At 40.9% G+C, this 20,901-nt stretch overlaps 1 protein-coding gene across 2 annotated transcripts; it reads left to right on the top strand.

Annotated features, from left to right (window-relative positions):
- Positions 1–3,012: 3,012 nt before the first annotated feature.
- Positions 3,013–18,116, top strand: LOC135472294 (fructose-1,6-bisphosphatase isozyme 2-like). 2 transcript variants are annotated; one of them, XM_064751736.1, is made up of 8 exons: positions 3,013–3,306; positions 4,637–4,799; positions 9,014–9,043; positions 12,384–12,476; positions 12,949–13,089; positions 15,514–15,651; positions 15,908–16,024; positions 17,765–18,116. In XM_064751736.1, exons 1-8 carry the CDS (start codon positions 3,143–3,145, stop codon positions 17,951–17,953), a joined length of 1,035 nt encoding a protein of 344 aa, XP_064607806.1. In that variant the 5' UTR covers positions 3,013–3,142; the 3' UTR covers positions 17,954–18,116. The 2 variants fall into 2 exon arrangements, with proteins under 2 accessions (XP_064607806.1, XP_064607807.1); XM_064751737.1 differs by lacking the exon at positions 9,014–9,043 and having other exon boundaries at positions 17,765–18,114.
- The last annotated feature ends 2,785 nt before the right edge of the window (positions 18,117–20,901 follow it).

The following is a 20,901-nucleotide window of genomic DNA, read 5'->3' as shown; positions in this document are numbered from 1 at the left end:
AACCATTAGGCCACCGATGCGGTCCAACTGTTGTACACGCATCTGTGTGAAAAGGTGCACAACTACAAAGGGAAGTTGAGAACGGTCGTAAAGTTCTCGGTTTGGCGCTTAGGTCATTTCAGGGTGAGTTCTGCCGTCAGATTATGAATGATGGATACTTTTGTAAGATACTGAAAAACATATGTGTGAATGCTTGGGGTTTAACGTCGTACGTAACAATTTCTCAGTTTGGTAAACATATATGTACCATATAAATGTAGCCACCTAAATGCACATACATTCGTTTCTTAACACTTGAATTCAAATTAAAGCATATCAGGAAAAATATTCTTTCATATTTGATAAAATAAAACATACACTGTATTTGACCCTTCTTTCTCCGTGTAAATGTTATGTATGTACATGGCTGCCTGTGTCAAATCAATTATATAATCTTGTATATAATCTTGCAGACCGATGAGTTTATGGAAACCTCTGACATATTAAAAACTTGTACTATTAATGAAAAGTTTTCTTCCCAATCATCGTGTTACTAGAAAATAACACTCTTTGGCTTCAGTTTCATAAATAACATATTTATTTATTTATTATTTGATGGTGTTTTACGCCGTACTCAAGAATATTTCACTTATACGACGGCGGCTACCATTATAGTGGGAGGAAACCGGGCAGAGCCGGAAGGGAAACTCACAACCACCCGCAGGGTGCTGTGAATGTACTGTAAATGATATGACACAAACTATAATAATGACAATCCCCGATTAGATATTGGAGGAAACTAATTAAACAGTAATACCTAACAACACTACACTGGTCACTAATACAGGTAAATGTCTTCATTTATTTTATAATATTTGACTGGTTTTGTATGCCTTATTTAAAAACACTTCACTTATACGACGGCGGCCAGTATTATGGTGGAAGGAAACCTGGCAGAGACCGGAGGCAAACTCACGATCTTTCGCAGGTTGCTGATAGACCTTCCCACCTACGGCCAGAGAGGAACCTAGTATGAGCTGAACCTTGAACTCACATCGACACTGGTGGGAGGCGCCTGGGTCATTGCGCCGTGCTAGCGTTCTAACCCCTCGGCCACGGAGGGTCTTGGGTCTCTGCGCCGTGCTGGCGTCCTAACCCCTTGGCCACAGAGGCTCCTGGGTCATTGCGCCGTGCTGGCGTGCTAACCCTTGGGCCACAGAGGCTCCTGGGCCATTGCGCCGTGCTGGCGTGCTAACCCCTCGGCCACAGGGGCTCATGGGTCATTGCGCCGTGCTGGCGTGCTAACCCCTCGGCCACAGAGGCTCCTGGACCATTGTGCCGTGCTGGCGTACTAACCTCCTCGGCCACAGAGGCTCCTGGGTCATTGCACCGTGCTGGCGTGCTAACCCCTGGGCTACAGAGGCTCCTGGGTCATTGCGCCGTGCTGGCGTGCTAACCTCCTCGTCCACAGGGGTTCCTGGGTCATTGCGCCATGCTGGCGTGCTAACCTCCTCGTCCACAGGGGCTCCTGGGTCATTGCACCGTGCAGGCGTGCTGATTTAACCCCTCTGCCACGGAGGCTTCTGGGTCAGAGGAAAAAGTGCAGATGGCTGGGTGGGAGAGACAATGACCTTACTTTGCGACCATCTTAGGGCTTTGGCAGCTTTATTAAGGCCAACCAAGAAGCAGCATATGGATAACATAAATTAACACTCACAATATTCAGCGTATCTCGTGTACCATTGGAATTTACTGAAACTCTATACTTATTCCTGACACTTCGCAGAAGCATGCGATGGACCACAACGTAATGCGGTAGTGTTGATAATAATTAAATGCCACAGCATTTTGCTGTACATGATGTTGCTTATTTCAGAATATCAGTTAAAATTAGGCCTATAAAAGGTGAAACAGCGCCAATGTGAAATCACTGAATTACTCATCACGATGACAAACTATAAGCTTGTTCGGTCACAGCTGTCTTTAATTCTCTAGATCAATTAATCCAAGGGATTCAAGTATAGTATAGCTTTGGTGCTGTTATAAATGTATTCATATAATGTCATTTAATGTTTGATACAAAATAAGGATAATAAGGTCAATGTTAAACTCATTTAAATTTGTAGTGATACTGCAAGAAATGAAAACATTGATTCTTTGCAGATTGAAAATACATATGATTTTATTACCGTGATGGAGATACATGTACTTTTAGCAGAAATTCCGTCACACGGTGAAGTCCATCACGCGTTATAGTTCTCATGGTTTGTATAAACGTCTTTATGCCTTGCCAATCAAAGAATACTGGTACTACAAAACACCAAGGTATAAAAAGATAGCGATATTTCTGTTTAAAAATAATGAATTTTGCAGCAAATTGAAATCAAAGATCTTCACTGATGCAAAATCGAGATTACTCCGCCGTAATTTCGTCACACTGAATTTGCATACCGCGTGGCCGAAAAATAAACCCTAATTAAGTTGCAGCAATTTCCACACACACCGCAGTTCATTGAGCTCGTGGCTGCTTGTATATCTTATGTATAAGTGTACATTACCTTCAGTTTGACACCATAACCTGTTAGACCAGCTATCTCTATAGATATGATCAAAATACTCCTGTGATTCAGTCACGGTGGAATAGCTTATTGATAAAACGTTAATGAACTTAATACGAGCTTACGTATGTTCCACGTGGCAAGTCACACTTACATATTTGTTTAGGACGTCGGAAGGAATTACACAAGTATCAATTTTAAAATACTTTCAGTACTCTTGCACATGCGGCCGTTACAGACCTACATTATATATTTAGTAGTTTTATGTGTATCTATTTACCTTTCCTATCACTTTGCCAAACTCTATCCGGTTTTACCTTTTTTTAAGGTGTACCGGAATGTCTTTCAGTCACATTTTAAAATTATATAGACAGTATACTACTCATGCAAGGAATACCAGGAAAAGACAACTCCTTCTGGAGGTGTGTCACGTGTTGGCCAATCAAACTTCGTCGTCGCTGATTTCATACACGAGACAACTTTGGGAAGGACGAAACCCGTCCACACCTCGGGCTCCTGGTGTTCTATCTGGCTCCAGCAAACCGACATCAAGCAGCGCTATCAACTTGAAAAAATCACTGATTACAGAGTGATTTGCAGGGAAGATGTCTGGGATAGACACCGACTGTATCACGCTAACACGTTATGTGCTAGCCGAACAGAAAAAACATCCTCAAGCGACGGGAGATTTGACACAACTTCTGACTGCTCTACTCACCGCTGTAAAAGCAGTGTCATCGGCCGTAAGGAAAGCAGGCATTGCTAGTCTGTGAGTATATAACCATCGTAACAAATACAGTATTCAAACCAGAAGCTCAGACGCTTGGCCTAGCTTAGGGTACAGTTCAAATGTGTCACTGCCAAAGTACGTGCTACCGTGGCGTGTGCTCACACCAATGACCTTGACCGACGGGATCCAAAATTGGAGTGTCGAACAGCTATCGCGATTGCAAAGTTCGATCTGGAAATTTAAAATGGCGTATAGGACGCATAATAAATCAGAAGATGTTGCTTCGTCGGGCTATACTGGTTGTAGGTTATGCATCCTGGTTGTCCGTTTTTGCTATTCGTCTTCGTCCTTGACCCCTAACTCCCAACTTTTCAAGCTGTTCATTGTTGACAATAGGATGTAGCTACACGGATGGCGCATTTGTCTTTGTTGTAAACAGAGAGATAGGATATACTTTGATTTGTCAAATAAACATGTATGCCTGTACAACACCTTATTCACTGTAGTGCACATTTTCAAATGGTACGCTCTAGTGTAGGTAAAATCATTGATTAAAGCACAAAAAGAAATTAAGTTTAAAACTCTTGGAGTTTTAATCATTATGCCATATGGTGGTGCCATATGTGTCGATATACACTACATTTTGACAGTTTACTTTCTCAGGGAAGGTTTCCTAGTCCAACTGCCATGGAAGTCAAATGTGTGTATAGTGTTTCTTTAGTCTTTACTGCATGAGTTTTTGAGTTTATGGACCATACACTCCGATATATGCAGTCAACGCCTCTATTCTCTGTGTAGTACGCATTTCACAGATGTGTTAGAATTGGTTTTAATGCCTACTTTATGACCAAAACAGTAGCATGAACTCTGCTACTCCCATGGCTTTGATGCCTACTTTGTAACCAAAACAGTAGCATGAACTCTGCTACTCCCATGGCTTTGATGCCTACTTTGTAACCAAAACAGTAGCATGAATTCTGCTACTCCCATGGCTTTACTGCCTACTTTGTTACCAAAACAGTAGCATGAACTCTGTTACTCCCATGGCTTTACTGCCTACTTTGTAACCAAAACAGTAGCATGAACTCTGCTACTCCCATGGCTTTACTGCCTACTTTGTAACCAAAACAGTAGCATGAACTCTGCTACTCCCATGGCTTTACTGCCTACTTTATGACCAAAACAGTAACATGAACTCTGCTACTCCCATGGCTTTGATGTCTACTTTGTAACCAAAACAGTAGCATGAACTCTGCTACTCCCATGGCTATGATGCCTACTTTGTAACCAAAACAGTAGCATGAACTCTGCTACTCGCATGGTTGTTGTTTAACTACCATAATGACTCAGCTGTTCACTGTTTTTGCAGGTATGGCATTTCCGGTACAGCCAACACCTCTGGTGATGAACAGAAGAAGCTGGATGTCATCGCCAATGATCTCTTTATTAACATGCTCAAGTCTTCATTTAGCACCTGTTTACTTGTGTCAGAAGAAAACGATAATGTGATACAAGTGGAGACAGAGAAACAGGTACATGTTATAAAGTAACTGTGAATACTGATGTCTAGTTTAGCTAATTATTAACCAAGTTGTCAGGTTGAATATAACTTTTTACTGCTCATTATATATTTGTCTATTTGTAAAGCGAGACATTCATACTAGCTTGCTCCTCTCTATCCGTACATGGGAAATGAATGGATTTTCAATGGATTCTGCTGGGTTTCCTTCCACCATAATGCTGGGCACCATCATGTAAGTGAAATATTCTTGAGTAAGAGATAAAACATCAATAAATAAAATAAATGAAGGGCAACATTTACCTTAACTACTGACCAATGCAGTGTTGTTAGACATTACTTTTGAATTAGTTTCCTCCAAGATCTAATCGGGGATTGTCATTATTATAGCTTGTGTTATATCATTTACAGTGCTGTCATCTCACATGTTTCCATGATGTTAATTGTAATGTTACATTCACTTGTAGACATACTTGGCAAGTTGAACAATGTTTACGGTACTATTCCCCAAAAAGTTGCTGTAAAGGATGACATTGGGTCCTTTCATTCAGAGAGAAATATCAGTAGTTAAACCTGTACTGTGAAACTGTTTTTTTTTTTTTTTCTCCTGATTGCTTCGCTGGCGTTTGCCTCTAAATTGGGTGACCTGGGATCCAACCCAGCTCATACCAAAGACTTTGAAAATGGCACATGCTGACTTGCTCGGCATATTAGAGCAAGGAAACAGGACTGATTGGCCCAGTGTCAGTATAATGTGACTGGGTGGGATGTCACTGATGGCATGGACTCCTACTAACACAAGAACACAGTTCACACAGCCAATGACTCTGGGTCGTCCTAAAATTGAAAAATTGTTAAGTACGACGTAAAACTTCAAGCATACATACATCCATTTGCTTCTTTGAAATCGGGGGATCTGGGATCAAACCGAGACGGGTTATGCCAAAGACTTTAAGAAATGGTACCCCAGATGTTACAGCAAGGACACACAACTGCTTGGCTACATCTAGTGTCAGTGTAATGTGACTGGGTAAGGTATCACATCTGGTGTCTTTGTCATGGTACTTCAGTGACAGCACCACTTTGGCAGTGTTGCACTTGCCGTGCCAAAAGAACAAGAAATCACTCCTCATCGTCATATGACTGAAAATTTGTTAAGTATGACATAAAAACCAAAGCATACATATATTTTTTTCCTGCTCTAAAATAAGAAGTAATGAAGACCAAGAAAACACATTCAAGCAGAGAGTAAAGTTGAGTTGATGCATTCCTAATTTAAGCTCTTTATTTACATGCTAACTGTGCTGTCAGGTGTGGTTATAAGAAACCCCCCTGCTGTATGTTAGTGTCTCATAAAGGTGCACTATCGGCTTTTAGCATTTCTAGCAATAGTTTGCATTTAACTATTATTTCTCCGTAGATTCCCTTTTTACAACATATTTCCTAATTGGCATTTCCAGTCTGCTTTAAATAGCTGCAAAGTAGCATGATCATGCAGGATACCACATTTATCTTCTATGCATTTCAAAGTATTGTTTAATGAGATGCTGACTATCACTGCAAGCATGTTGTTGTCCTCATAACACAATGTATTTGCTAATTAGTTATTTGAAACTATCGTCTAAATAGATGCTAATTATCACTGCTGGGGTCATGTTATCCATACAACTCAGTATATTTGCTAATTAGCAATTTCAAACTAGTATCCACATAAGCACTAAATTTGGCTGAAACATTAATTCAGTCCAGCTGGCTAAAAGTAGACACCATTGTCATATCACTGAAACAGTGTTTATACATTAGGTCAGACCCCAGTCAATTTAACATGCCAAGCTTATATGCATTTCTGTCTGCAAACATATTAGAAAAAAACCCAACAGAAATTCATAATCTTTTTTCGTCTCTAATAAAGCGTGGAAATGTGTCACAATCAAAAGTTTCAAACCATTGTGTCAACAAACTTTGATAATTAAAACACACTGTATGAATGTATAGGCGGAAAGAAAAGATTAAGAAAACTGACATTACTTCAATTATTAAGAAACTTTCTTTATAACTTCATTTTGTCATGACTTCTTCCCAGACTCTTATGGAAATAGTTATTGTGTCAGTGACACTAGCAAGGCTTTTGTGATAAGTCCTAGCTAAAGAGTTCACACTTAAACAGGTCAGTGCGTTTCTTGTTACAAAGTTCATTTGTCATTGCCCTCATTGCAGCACATATCCATTTATCATTGTATCGTAATCTTCTTTTTATTAAGCTGCTGATCTCTGACTTCTGACCTCATCTACCTTGATTTACAGATCCATATTAACCCAAAAAGCCCTGAAGTTTCCTTTAGAAATGTGCATGATTCACGGCCCACCTTTGAACTTTACAAAGGTACCATTATAGTTCACTGATAGGAGTTCAAATAACAGGTGAAAGGCAGAGAGCGACGGATACGCTGTGGAGAAGTATGATTTTCACAGCCTATGACCTGACCACCAGAGGTTAAAAATTGCAAACATGCCAGATATTGGTTCCACTTTCAAAAGTTTAAACTGCTTTATTAGGGTGGAAAGATGGTTCAACAAACTTACAGGGTGTTTTTAGGAAATCTGTTAATTCCAAAATGTAGGATTCGCATTGTTTGTATTGAAATTTTCCTCATAGATCTGCATTACAGCAGTGCAAAAACACACCACCGTCTCACCTGTTATTTTTGTTTGTCCATATATGATCAATGATATATCCACACAAGCTGTGTTTATCTGGTAGATTTGAAAAATTCCAACTCGAGGTGCCAAGTTTGAATACAAACTCCTCATACCTCAGGCAACCATCTCACCAAATTACCAGGGCTAGCACTGTCACTACCACAAAACACTGATCTTTTGTTTTCATCGAGACTGGCGGGCAACAGTGTCTAATTGAAAAGAATAAGCATCTTAACAGTATTAACCTTGTACGGCCATATACTTAGGGGCACCTGGGTCCCTGGAAAGGAGCACAAGGTGATATTAAATAACATGGAGCTAAATTGACAAAATGTTCATTTTTACCTATTGCTGAAATTCAAAGTACCATTGACAAGGCTAATCACATTATGATTATTTTCCAGAAAGAATGTCTCACTTGAAACTTCTATTTGTCATGTTTATACGCCCGCCATTTGGCAGGGTGTATTATGTTATAGTCTGAAAAGACATATAGCATAAATGCTACATATGAAAAGGTTGAAAACTTGCAGTATAAGCACAACGTTGCATTCTGCAATTTATAGCCTAATGGAGAGATCAGTTTTCTAGGTTAAACATCTCTTGCATTTGAAACAAATAGTTTCTCTGGGTTACTTTATCAACGCATGTATTATACATTTGATGTACATGTTGTTTTCTCTTTTAAAACTTCCTGAGCACAAATTAGCCTCATCAGTTAAGTATATATAACCTGTTGTGAGTTTTGCTGAACTGAAAGGGTTCATGGCAGTCACATCTTTTTATGAAAAATAATCACATTTTTTGAGCCTATACCGTAGCATCTCTGAGCCTATACCGTAGCATCTCTGAGCCTATACCAAAGCAGCTCCGAGCCTATACCTTAGCAGCTCTGAGCCTATACCTTAGCAGCTCCGAGCGTATACCATAGCAGCTCCGAGCCTATAGCATAGCAGCTCCAAGCCTATACCATAGCAGCTCCGAGCCTATACCATAGCAGCTCCAAGCCTATACCATAGCGGTAAATAAGTCTGGCACGATCATGCTGTCTAAACAACAATATTATGAACGGAATCCATAGACATTGACCTTGAAGCCATGACCTTTACATACAGATGTGTGGTTGCGTTCAGGGACTATTGCCCTTGATGACATTTTTCCTTGATGATCTGGTGTCTGCAGGGTAGGGACTCGGGAGTTAGGCTGTCAAGCATGGCTGTTTGCTCAGCTTTGTATGCTCAAAGCTTATTGACAAGGGGGTAAAGCCTGCAGTACTCTGTGGTGAAAATTATGGGTCATTGTGAGCAAATTCACTTGTAAGTGTAGATGAGATACTTAATTAGTTTTGTAAGTTGAATTATTGTATCTTATGCTTACATTAAAACATTCTTGAAACATGAATTTAGTTGAATTGTTAAATTGATAGCACACCTGAGATGCAGTCCTATCTGACATTTAGAAGCTGCTTCACCTCAATCCAGATTTCAGGCTTCAGGTTCCTGATTTTGTATTGTTTTTCTACTTTAGTCAGATGGCCTGACTTTTGTCAGCGACAAGGTGGGTACACCTGTTGTAGTTGTGGGTGATGTTGTTGTTTGGTGAAGAATTGTGGTGTTTATAGACAGGTTTGAGTGATCGTCTGTTGACACTTCATTGTACCTTTTTTATCATGGTTGTTTGCATGTCTTTGACGGTCATTTTTTAGCAAGATTTTTTTTAGAGTTTTTGTTCTGTGCACAAATGTGCTTGTAGTGATGTGTGTGCAGATGTGCTTGTAATGTGTGCACATAGTTAAGCATTCGTTATAATGTGTTCACATAAGCATTTGTAATGGTGCGTGCACATAAGCATTTGTAATGGTGTGTGCACTTAAGAGCTGTTTATGATTTGTGCACTTAAGAGCTGTTTATGATTTGTGCACATAAGTGTTTGTAATGATGTGTGCACATAAGCATTTGTAATGATGTGTGTACATAAGCATTGTAATGGTGAATGCACATAAGTCTTTGTAATGATGTGTGCACAAAAGCATTTGTAATGGTGTGTGCACATAAGTGCTTGTAATGATGTGTGTACATAAGCATTTGTAATGGTGTGTGCACATAAGAGCTTGTAATGGTGTGTGCACATAAGCATTTGTTATGATGTGTGCACACAAGAGCTTGTAATGGTGTGTGCACGTAAGCATTTGTAATGATGTGTGCACATAAGCATTTGTAATGATGTGTGCACATAAGCATTTGTAATGATGTGTGTACATAAGCATTTGTAATGGTGTGTGCACATAAGAGCTTGTAATGATGTGTGCACAGAAGCATTTGTAATAGTGTGTGCACATAAGTACTTCTAATGATGTGTGCACATAAGCATTTGTAATGATGTGTGCACATAAGCATTTGTAATGATGTGCGCACATAAGCATTTGTAATGATGTGTGCACATAAGCATTTGTAATGTGTGCACATAAGTGCTTGTAATGATGTATGCACATTAGTGCTTGTAATGATGTGCGCACATTAGTGCTTGTAATGATGCGTGCACATCAGTGCGTTTAATGATGTGTGCACATAAATACTAGTAACAGATTGTGAACCGTCTAAAAGCATTGTAACTGTATTCCATCATACCGTGTCAATAAAGTGCATCAGTATTTTTTGGTTAATTTTTTCCAGCACTTCAGTATAAATAGTGGCATAGTTTATGGTATAGTGTAAATACCAGTTGTGATTTTGGAGTTGCCTGTGGCCGTAGACTTTATTACAATGTATTTACTACATGACACAGGTATCTGTCCATTTCATACTGATGAGTATATATACATATGCAGCCATTGTGCATTCTTCCTGAACATACTCTGAGTACGACGTTAAACCCCAAGCACTCACTCACTCACTCCTGAACATACTCCCTGAACTTCCTTGGGGAGTTTGAATGAACAATGAACAGTTAAAGGACCATCACATTTAAAAAAAAATGATGCTGCCATTCCTGGTTATGCTGCTGTTCCTGGTTATGCTGCAATTGCTGGTTATCCTGCAATTGCTGGTTATGCTTCTGTTGCTAGTTATGCTGCTGTTGCTGGTTATACTGCAATTCTTGGTTATGCTGTTGTTCCTGGTTATGCTGCTGTACCTGGTTATCCTTAATTCCTGGTTGTGCTGCAGTTGCTGGTTATGCTGCTGTTGCTGGTTATGCTGCTGTTGCTGGTTATGCTGCTGTTACTGGTTATGCTGCAATTGCTGGTTATGCTGCTGTTCCTGGTTATGCTCAACTCCTGGTTATGCTCAATTCCTGGTTATTCTGCAGTTGCTGGTTATGCTCAATTCCTGATTATGCTGCAATTGCTGGTCATGCTACTGTTGCTGGTTATGCTGCTGTTGCTGGTTATGCTGCTGTTGTTGGTTATGCTGCAGTTGCTGGTTATGCTGCAGTTGCTGGTTATGCTGCTGTTGCTGGTTATGCTGCTGTTGCTGGTTATGCTGTAGTTGCTGGTTATGCTGCAGTTGCTGGTTATGCTCAGTTGATGGTTATGCTGCTCTTCCTGGTGATGCTCAATTCCTGATTATGCTGCAGTTGCTGGTTATTCTGCTGTTGCTGGTTATGCTGCCATTCCAGGTTATGCTGCTGCTGCTGGTTATTCTGCTGTTCCTGGTTATGCTGCAGTTCCTGGTTATGCTACAATTGCTGGTTATGCTGCAGTTCCCGGTTATGCTACAATTGCTGGTTATGCTGCATTTGCTGGTTATGCTGCAATTCCTGGTTATGCTGCTGTTCCTGGTTATGCTACAATTGCTGGTTATGCTGCAGTTCCCGGTTATGCTACAATTGCTGGTTATGCTGCAATTCCTGATTATGCTGCTGTTCTTGGTTAAGCTGCAATTGCTGGTTATGCTGCTGTTCCTGGTTTTGCTGCAATTGCTGGTTATGCTGCTGTTCCTGGTTATGCTGCAATTGCTGGTTATGCTGCAAGTGCTGGTTATTCTGCTCACATGTTGCCTGAATGGTGGGCAGATTTTACTGAGGTGGTGATGGCTTAGACCACACACAGTTCATCAACACGTGTCTATCCTGGTAACAAGACCATAAAGCTGTGATACCTTTAAAGGGCTGTATCATGTGGCAGCACTGGGTGGCATGTGGTCATGGTAATTTAACATGTACATGTGTATGTATAATGGAGCATCAACTCAGGTATCATCACACCTCCTAATGCCTTCACCTTCAAACGTGTTCACTTGACCGGCTAACATGTCAGGTAAAATTGCCATGTCAACAAATATCAACTATTCTAACTGGCTAATGTAGTATTTCGATTTGCAGTTGGTGATGGTGAGATTTTGACTGACAGTGGCTAATGGTCCTGAAATTGTTAAAGCTGCATTCATATACCTGTGTTTCTCAAGTAACATTTGTGTTTTGTGTGGTACACAGTGGTCAGTTTTGTGTGGTACGCAGTGGTCAGTATTGTGTGGTACACAGCGGTCAGTATTGTGTGGTACACAGCGGTCAGTATTGTGTGGTACACAGTGGTCAGTTTTGTGTGGTACACAGCGGTCAGTATTGTGTGGTACACATTGGTCAGTTTTGTACATTTGACAAATAAGCAGTGCTCAGTGTCTGTACAGCACAGTACTGCTACTTAAAAGCCTTATCATTCATTCAAGCTTGCATATGTGTAACCAGTACATTACATATTTCATGCAATGGTTTTCAATTTTCAAGCCTTATTTTTAACTATATGCACATGTCTATTAGGCAGTTTTTCTAATGTTTACTGTGAATCTTCTATTTGTGATCAGCTGATGAGCGTAGCTGTGTCTCTACCGTGAGAATGATAGGATTGTGTGCATGGATAGTGCTGTGCAGCCATTGAACTCTACTCCTCATCTGTTTTCAGGGAAAATACATTGTGTGCTTTGACCCATTGGATGGTTCCTCAAATATTGATTGTCTCGTTTCCATCGGTTCCATCTTTGGCATTTATAGGAAGGTAAGATGGACAGATTACTGACACTCTGTAAAAGCAGGCTTTCCTGTTAGTTATAGATTGTGCACCCTTAATTTGGTGAAGAGAGATCTATGCCTTATTTGAAATGCCTTTGTAACAAAAACTCTAAATTTTTCTTGTCATTGTTTCCTCGTCATTGTTTCCTCAAAAACTTGACCCTGGCTGTAAGTTAAAGTTACATTGAAGAAAGCACCTGCAATGAATGTGAAATTTTTTATTTATTTGATTGGTGGTGAACTCCGTACTATATATTACTTGTTGAATATTTTACTTGTTAGACGGCAGCCAGCTTATGGTAGAAGGAAGCCTTGCAAAGTTGCTGACAGGCCTTCCTGCATACATCCAGAAAGGAAGCCAGAAATGTGGATTAAGTCGATCAAAGTTTAGGTATGATACCTGGTTCTCACCTGCTGATTTTGTTGCCTGACTGAGCTATGTTTGTGATTTATTACAGACAACTGAGGGACCCCCTACCGTCAAGGATGCTCTCCAGCCTGGCAGGAACACAGTGGCAGCAGGATATGCTCTCTATGGAAGTGCTACAATGGTGGTTCTCTCCGTGGGCAATGGCGTTCAAGGGTTCATGTTAGATCCTGTGAGTACTTCGTATAGAAATTGTGTGCAAGGGATTTCTAAGTGGGTGCTAAGGGTTTCTGATTGTGTGCAAAGGGTTCCTAGTGGTGTGCAAGGGGTTCTTAATAGAGCAGGGGTTCCTTACCTTATGACAAGAGGGATAGTTTGAATTTTGACACTATCCTTACTTGGACAGTTACATTTACATGGATCCTGCGTGTGTTATGTGACTGTTCTAGTCAATTGTCACAAGTTATTTCTGCAAAGACTAGAGTCTGAAGGTTATCCTATCAAATACCTTTCACTGTGAGTTTCTTCAGTTTTACAATGAGTATAATAAAAGTGGACAGAGCATCCAGAATCTCCAAGGTTCTGCTTCATGATTGTGTCTAATTCTACTTAACCTGGGCTAGGAATTCTATATTCATCGTGTTTAATTGGATTGAGATGTTGGATATGTGAACAGTTGCAAACACGGCAAACTGAAATACATAATTTATTATCAATAACTTTTATCCTAGAATGGTACATGATTTAAATACTAGTTTCTCATACATACCTTGCATCTTTTCAGTATCATTGAAAATTGTTGACTGCTACTCTTTGCATGATTCTGTCATATTTTTGTTGAGTGTATAAGTCGACAAATATAACGCATGAATCATGTTTAATGCTGTTTTCTCTCATTCATAATTGACCTATTAGTTCAATACTTTATAGGGTAAGAATTCTTTATTGATGGTGGCTTCAGTTTCCATCAGGTTTTCACATTTTAGGGCAATAATTCATGAGCTATGGCAGCGTGAAAAGATTGGTCGGTAGTCACAGTTCACAGGACTCCATGCTGATTGTGTCCACCACTAGCATCACAAAGAGCAGTACATCTTCTGCACATAGACATGTTCCGCAAATTGTCAGTGGTGGCCTGTGGGATATTGTCCCATTCCTCCTGAACTTCCACACGCAGCTGGCGGAGATTCTCTGGTACTGGAACAGGTGGTCACACAGAACGTCCCAGTTCAATGTGCTACCTGTTGGGGGATTATGGTGGCCAGACGGGCTGTCGTCAAGTCGAGACCTCGGTGGGTTTGGCCGACTGGGGGGGCCACCCTCCCTCCAGCCGTTTGCATGTGGGTGGTTTACGTGGGTGGTTTACAGTGCTCCCAGTCTCTAGGAAACGTGTTCTTAAGCGACTGATGGTGGAATGACTCACATTTAGTTGTGCTGCCACTGTTGTTGCTGACATTTTTGCATTGAGCAGGGCAGTGACATGCTCCTTCAGGAATTGGGACATCTGTGGTATGTTGACAAGTGGCAAAGGTCCACACTTTTGGATGCCCGTTATAGCGTCCCAGTGTAAGGAGTGTCCATGTAGTGGTCATACTGACTAACCACCACATTATCATCCTTCATGCTGCCCAACATGAATAATCCAACCTGTGAGTAAATCCTCTGGGAGTGGTCAGTTAAAGTTAGGCCCCTTGATGTGAGAAAACAAATCAATCAGTATACAAATAATTGTTTGATGAAAGCTCATTTTAAAATAGCATTTTTGGTTTGTACGTTATGTATTTTTGTTGAGTGTATATACTTTCTTCATTCTGGTTTGTGTTAAACTTCATTTTTGGAATTAGCCTTGCGATTATTTACGTGGAATGTCCAACTTGGTTTACGGCTGGTATACGAACGTCTGTTTCGGTTTGCTTGAGGATTGTGGTGTGCTAGGGGATTGTGGTGTGCAAGAGGGATTGTTGTTTGCTAGAGGGATTGTGGTGTGCTAGGGGGTTTGTGGTGTGCTAGGGTTTTTGTGGTGTTGATAGGGGTTTGTGGTGTGCCTGGGGATTGTGGTGTGCCAGGGGTTTGTGGTGTGCCAGGGGTTTTTGGTGTGCCTGGGGATTGTGGTGTGCTAGTGGTGGTAGGGGTTTGCGGTGTGCTTGGGGTTTGCAGTGTGCTTGAGGATTGTGGTGTGCTAGGGGATTGTGGTGTGCTAGAGGGATTGTTGTTTGCTAGAGGGATTGTGGTTTGCTAGGGGGTTTGTGGTGTGCTAGGGTTTTTGTGGTGTGATAGGGGTTTGTGGTGTGCCTGGGGATTGTGGTGTGCCAGGGGTTTGTGGTGTGCCAGGGGTTTTTGGTGTGCTAGGGGATTGTGGTGTGCTAGAGGGATTGTTGTTTGCTAGAGGGATTGTGGTTTGCTAGGGGGTTTGCAGTGTGCTAGGGGTTTGTGGTGTGCTTGAGGATTGTGGTGTGCTTGGGGATTGTGGAGTGCTAGGGGTTCCTAAAGACATGCAAAGAGTACATAAGGGAATGCAAGTGGTCTTTAAGGGAATACAAGGGGTCCTTTAGGGCATGCAAGGGGTCTATAAGGATTGACAAGGTTAATGTATTTTTTTAATGGTTTGTTGCCTATTGTATTGATACATGTGACACATTGCATGTTTTCTTTGCAGGCAATTGGAGAGTTTATATTAACAGAAAAAAATATAAAAATAAAGCCCCGTGGCAAGATCTACTCTCTGAATGAAGGTTATGAGCAGTACTGGGATGAGGCAACAAAAGAGTATGTGAAAAGCAAGAAATTCCCAGAGGTAAGCATGTAGTAGATTATAAAGATTTGTGACATACATTGTACATGTATTCTGGTGAGTCAACGACTTGAAATGTTTCCCTTTAAACAAACTGTTTGTGCAAAGTAATTATCGAAAAGCCTGTTATAATTCAGACATCAGTAATTTGGTGAAGATTTTTCTTCCTGATTTTAACTTTGCAGTCAGTATTTAAACTGTACAGAGGGCCAGCCAGGAAACAGTGATTGTTGTGAATGATTTTCTTGTTACTTTGCAGTCAGGTAAGCCGTACGGAGGACGTTACATAGGCTCAATGGTGGCTGATGTGCATAGAACTCTGATGTATGGGGGAATCTTTATGTACCCTGCCACAACTCAGTCCCCGAAGGGAAAGGTATGTTTACATGCGGAGTAAATTGCTTCTGCTTTGAATTTTATTTCTTTCAGTTTCTTGGGATGAGATGGTTTGCAAATGTTCCCATAAGCAAAGAGTGGATTTTATAAAAACTATTTTTATTTGAAAGCAGTTGGTAGGACCTAGCATGGACAGAAGTATCAGAAAGGGCGTCATCAGGAAGTCTGCCAACCCCAATTTGGAAAGAAGAGCAAAAGTGAACCGAAACTTCACTTCAGAGAGGAAGAGTGAAATAGGCGTGGAAGAGTGAAATAGGCGTGGACACATTGAAGCCAAGCATTTTGTAACAAAACATCCAACAAATGCTGCAGTTGCTATTACTGCCTTTAAACAAAAGATTATTTAAACATGCACATACAGCGTCTACAGGCTGCATTTGTTGTGTTTGTTGTTGGGAAAATGAGGATATGCTGTCAGACATCTTAAATCCACCAGGTTCTGAGGTCAGCATGTGGCCTTGGAGCTTAGCCTTGTGGGCTGGGAAGTCAACACTGCATTCAACTGTCCTGGAAAAGTCAAGGAAGCAGCCAGGATGTTTCTAATGGGCAGAGGGCAGTGGATGGGAACTCACTGTTTTCTCCAAGGGTCAACAACCACTGCAAGACGGCTGGTCTTAGACAAATTGAGACACTGTGCTGTATGAATTGTGTGAAGGGGGAATAGACCTAATAATGAACATCCCGTGTTTCAGCAGACCATTTTGTATTTTTGAACTTACGTGTGTACAGGATAAATTGTTCATGTGACTTCTTTTTTTATGTAATGCATATTACAATAGTTTCCAATTTTTAAAATCAAATCCCCTGACAGATACTCACATAGCTTTATGGTGTTTTGTTGGCAGTTATGTCCCCTGACAGATACTCGCATAGCTTTATGGTGTTTTGTTGGTAGTTTTGTCCCCTGACACATGCTCACATAGTTTTATTGTGTTTTGTTGCAGTTATGTCCCCTGATAGATACTCATATAGCTTTATGGTGTGTTGTTCGCAATTATGTCCCCTGACAGGTACTTTGCATAGCTTTATGGTGTTTTTTGGCAGTTATGTCCCCTGACATATGCTCACATAGTTTTCTGGTGTTTTGTTGCGGTTATGTCCCCTGACATACTCGTATAGCTTTATGCTGTTTTGTTGGCTGTTATGTCCCCTGACAGATACTCACATAGTGTTATGGTGTTTTGTTGGCAGTTATGTCCCCTGACAGATACTCGCATAGCTTTATGGTGTTTTGTTGGCTGTTATGTCCCCTGACAGATACTCACATAGCTTTATGGTGTTTTGTTGGCAGTTTTGTCCCCTGACAGATACTCACATAGTTTTATGGTGTTTTGTTCCGGTTTTGTCCCCTGACAGATACTCACATAGCTTTACGGTGTTTTGTTGGCAGTTATGTCCCCTGACAAATACTCACGTAGCTTTATGGTGTTACCTTTTGTAGGTAGCTGTCTCCCCAGATAGGTACCCACATGACTTTATGGTGTTACCTTGTGTAGGTAGCTGTCTCCCCAGATAGATACCCACATGACTTTATGGTGTTACCTTTTGTAGGTAGCTGTCTCCCCAGATAGATACCCACATGACTTTATGGTGTTACCTTTTGTAGGTAGCTGTCTCCCCAGATAGATACCCACATGACTTTATGGTGTTACCTTTTGTAGGTAGCTGTCTTCCCTGATAGAGACTCACATGACTTTATGGTGTTACCTTTTGTTGGCAGTTGCGTCTTCTGTACGAGTGTAACCCCATGGCGTACGTAATGGAGCAGGCAGGAGGGAAGGCCAGCACGGGTACCTCCCCTATCCTAGACCTACAACCTACAGAAATTCACCAGCGCTCACCCATATTCCTGGGCTCAAAGGAAGATGTGGAAGATGTGGAGGCAGTGTACAAGAAACATGCCAAGTAGAGGGTTACATGTAGGCCAGGGAACATACATGTAAGCTGGAGGGTGGTGGTGGAGGGGAAGGGTACAGACATGCCTAGTTACAATGTGGAATATGTGAAGGCGGTGTACAGGAAACATGGCAAGTAGAGGGTTAGGTTAGGGAGCATACAGGTAAGAGGAGGACAGGGGTGGTGGGGGGGAGGGGAGGATTTTGAAGGTCACATGATGCGAGGGGTGCGGACATGTCGGGTGAGAATGTGCAAGATGGGGAGGTGGAAGTGGGAAGGAAGTTGAGTGTTGTGTCATTCATGTTCAGCTTTAAGTGTTAAATATACATATATTTACCAATACTGTGAATTACTTACATTTATCTTGAATTTCATTGCTTAAAAATCTCAGCGTACTAATATATGCATTTTGGACTGTCATAATGTCCTTGAGGATTGGCTGAATAAACATGTACATGCATATTTTGCACTGTAACTGGTATAATATGTGAACCAGAAAAAAGTAAAAAATCATGAAGTGCATGTATATAGGAATCCTGTCTTGATACCTTGAATGACAAGGTGTGTACTAGAAATAGCCTGTTTTGTTTCATGGTGTATAAGAGATTTCAGGCTATGATGATGTAGGTACATGTGTTGGGGGATTCAAGGCCCTAAAGAGGAGATGTTTGACTGATGATCTTTGATCTTATATATGCTTATATGCAGTGCCTAAGTGCTTCCTGTTATGTTGATTTTACTGCATAATTTGTTGGGTTGTAAAAAGAGGGTTAGAATAGTGTTTTTTTTGAGTAGAATCTGAAAAAAAGATGATTTCTTTTTTAATATTTGAAGAGAATTCTTGGGTAAGGATTATTACAAAAAAAAATTGTCCATCATATCAAAATGTCTTCAGTGTATGATGAGTGTAAATTATTGTGTGTGCCATATGAGGTTAATGTGACCTACAGATGTTATTTACTTTTGCTGTTGGACTCCTGGAAATGAAATATCCTGAATGTTCAGTATTTGTGACTTTAATAAGGGATAAGCCTTTAATAAGGGATAAGCCTTTAATAAGGGATAAGCCGTCCCATAAGACGGCACGGTGATTGTGATGGGTTTTTATCCAGCAATAAGTACCATCATATCTATCCCATATTGATATGGGACTATGGCATATATGATATCTGAATTGTGTTCGTTGGTTATCAATGATCTATGATGATTCGACTGAAAATGACCATGGCAGCTTTTCTGTATTGCTAAACTTTGCTCACGTTTGACCTAAAATTTAAAAACTTTTTGTCCAAACATAAGTTCCTTAGGGAAGATGTCTGGGTTTAGTTTCTGCATGCTGCATTTTCTTAAAACAGTTTCAACGATTTCAGGCAGATGTAATGGTTTGTCGTGGCAATGACTGTAAATACACTTGCGATGAAAATGTTTATTTCTGAACAATACAGACAAGGAGTAATGTCTGCAACGGTAGGATTGTAACCGGACAGTTTGGGAATTAGATTGGTACTCCAAATATCCTAAAACTGTGTAATTTCATGATCTGCGTGATCAGATAATCTCCATTGGAGGCGCATTGATTTGTTGGAGATGAAATTTGTATCACAATAGTGTTCGATTAATTGTTGCTATATTACAAATTGCTCAATAAAAACATTTTGACATCACACCATTAACGGCTACAAATTGTTCACGTTGTTGTTGTTATGTATCAGTCTGGGAAATACGCCGGTACTTCTCATTACCGGGAAGCTTAACCGTTGTCCTACAGGTTTGAGTGCGTAACGTTGCTTTTAATATTATGGTGCTTCGAAGTCTGGAGACCGAGGATGAAACCCAGGCAGGTCATACCAAAGACTTTAAAATTGGTACTTATTCGTGCCTCGCCTGGCGCTCAGCACTGAGAGGTTAGAGCAAGGAAACGTGGCTGATTGGCCCGTTGTCAGTATAATGTGAGTTAGTGGGGTGTCGTATCTGGTGTCTTCGGCATGATATTTCAGTGGCGGAAGCACATTGGCGGCATGGGCTCGTCTTCTGGCCTATGTATACTCAGATAATGGCTGCTCATCGTCAAATGACTGAAAAATTGTTGTCAAATAAAAACGCACGATATCAAAGCAGAGCAGGCGTACTTACTACTGTTGCTCACTGCAGGCAACGCTGTGGGGAAGACAACAAACGGTTAATACAAGGCATGAAGACTCGGTGTACTAACACCACGCTGACAGTACCCTGTCCATCCATGTATGCTGACCGCTGATCGAAGGCGCGCCGAAATCAGAATTTCCATGCGTGACCCGACTGCAGTAAATTGAATAGACTTAAATGTTTTTACCATAAAATCACCATTACGATCTATGCACTTTATGAGCATCTATCCAAACATAAAATATCAGTCGGTTAGCGCGCTAGCGCAGCGTAGTGACCCAGAAGCCTCTCACCAATGCGGTCGCTGTGAGTTCAAGACCAGCTCATGCTGGCTTCCTCTACGGCCGTACGTGGGAAGGTCTGCCAGCAACCTGCGGATGGTCGTGGGTTTCCGCCGGGCTCTGCCCGGTTTCCACCCACCATAATGCTGGCCGCCGTCGTATAAGTGAAATATTCTTGAGTACGGCGTAAAACACCAATCAAAAAAAAAAAAAAAAAAAAAAACATAAAATAAGGTGAATATAGTCCTCAAGGCCTACATTACCACTATCCGTGTGGTTCAGCCTTCAACGTCTTCATTTGGGACATCTAGCTGTTAACCAAGGGCGTCATTTATTAAACATTTTACGACTTGATTAATAAATTCAAACACAGTTACACATTAAATCCTTTGCTTTAAGAAGTTAAAAATGTGTACACTTACAACAATGTACCATCCACAATTTGGGATCGTGAAGCTGTCTTGGATACTCATAACGAAAATTAGCGCTAAAATTAAAAAATAAGTTCAGGAATCTTACCACGAGTTAGGTATGG

The sequence above is a fragment of the Liolophura sinensis genome, chromosome 8, assembly GCF_032854445.1.
Source record: "Liolophura sinensis isolate JHLJ2023 chromosome 8, CUHK_Ljap_v2, whole genome shotgun sequence".
Classification (NCBI taxonomy): Eukaryota; Metazoa; Mollusca; class Polyplacophora; order Chitonida; family Chitonidae; genus Liolophura; species Liolophura sinensis.
Note: the sequence above shows the minus strand (reverse complement) of the source record. Positions and strands in the feature narration are given on the sequence as shown.

Coding starts and splice junctions, on each gene's coding strand:
- LOC135472294 (XM_064751736.1), top strand. CDS start 3,143: ATGTCTGGGATAGACACCGACTGTATCACGCTAACACGTTATGTGCTA. Junction 13,090..15,513: donor AAGGGTTCATGTTAGATCCT/GTGAGTACTTCG, acceptor TTTTCTTTGCAG/GCAATTGGAGAGTTTATATT. Junction 16,025..17,764: donor CTCAGTCCCCGAAGGGAAAG/GTATGTTTACAT, acceptor TTTTGTTGGCAG/TTGCGTCTTCTGTACGAGTG.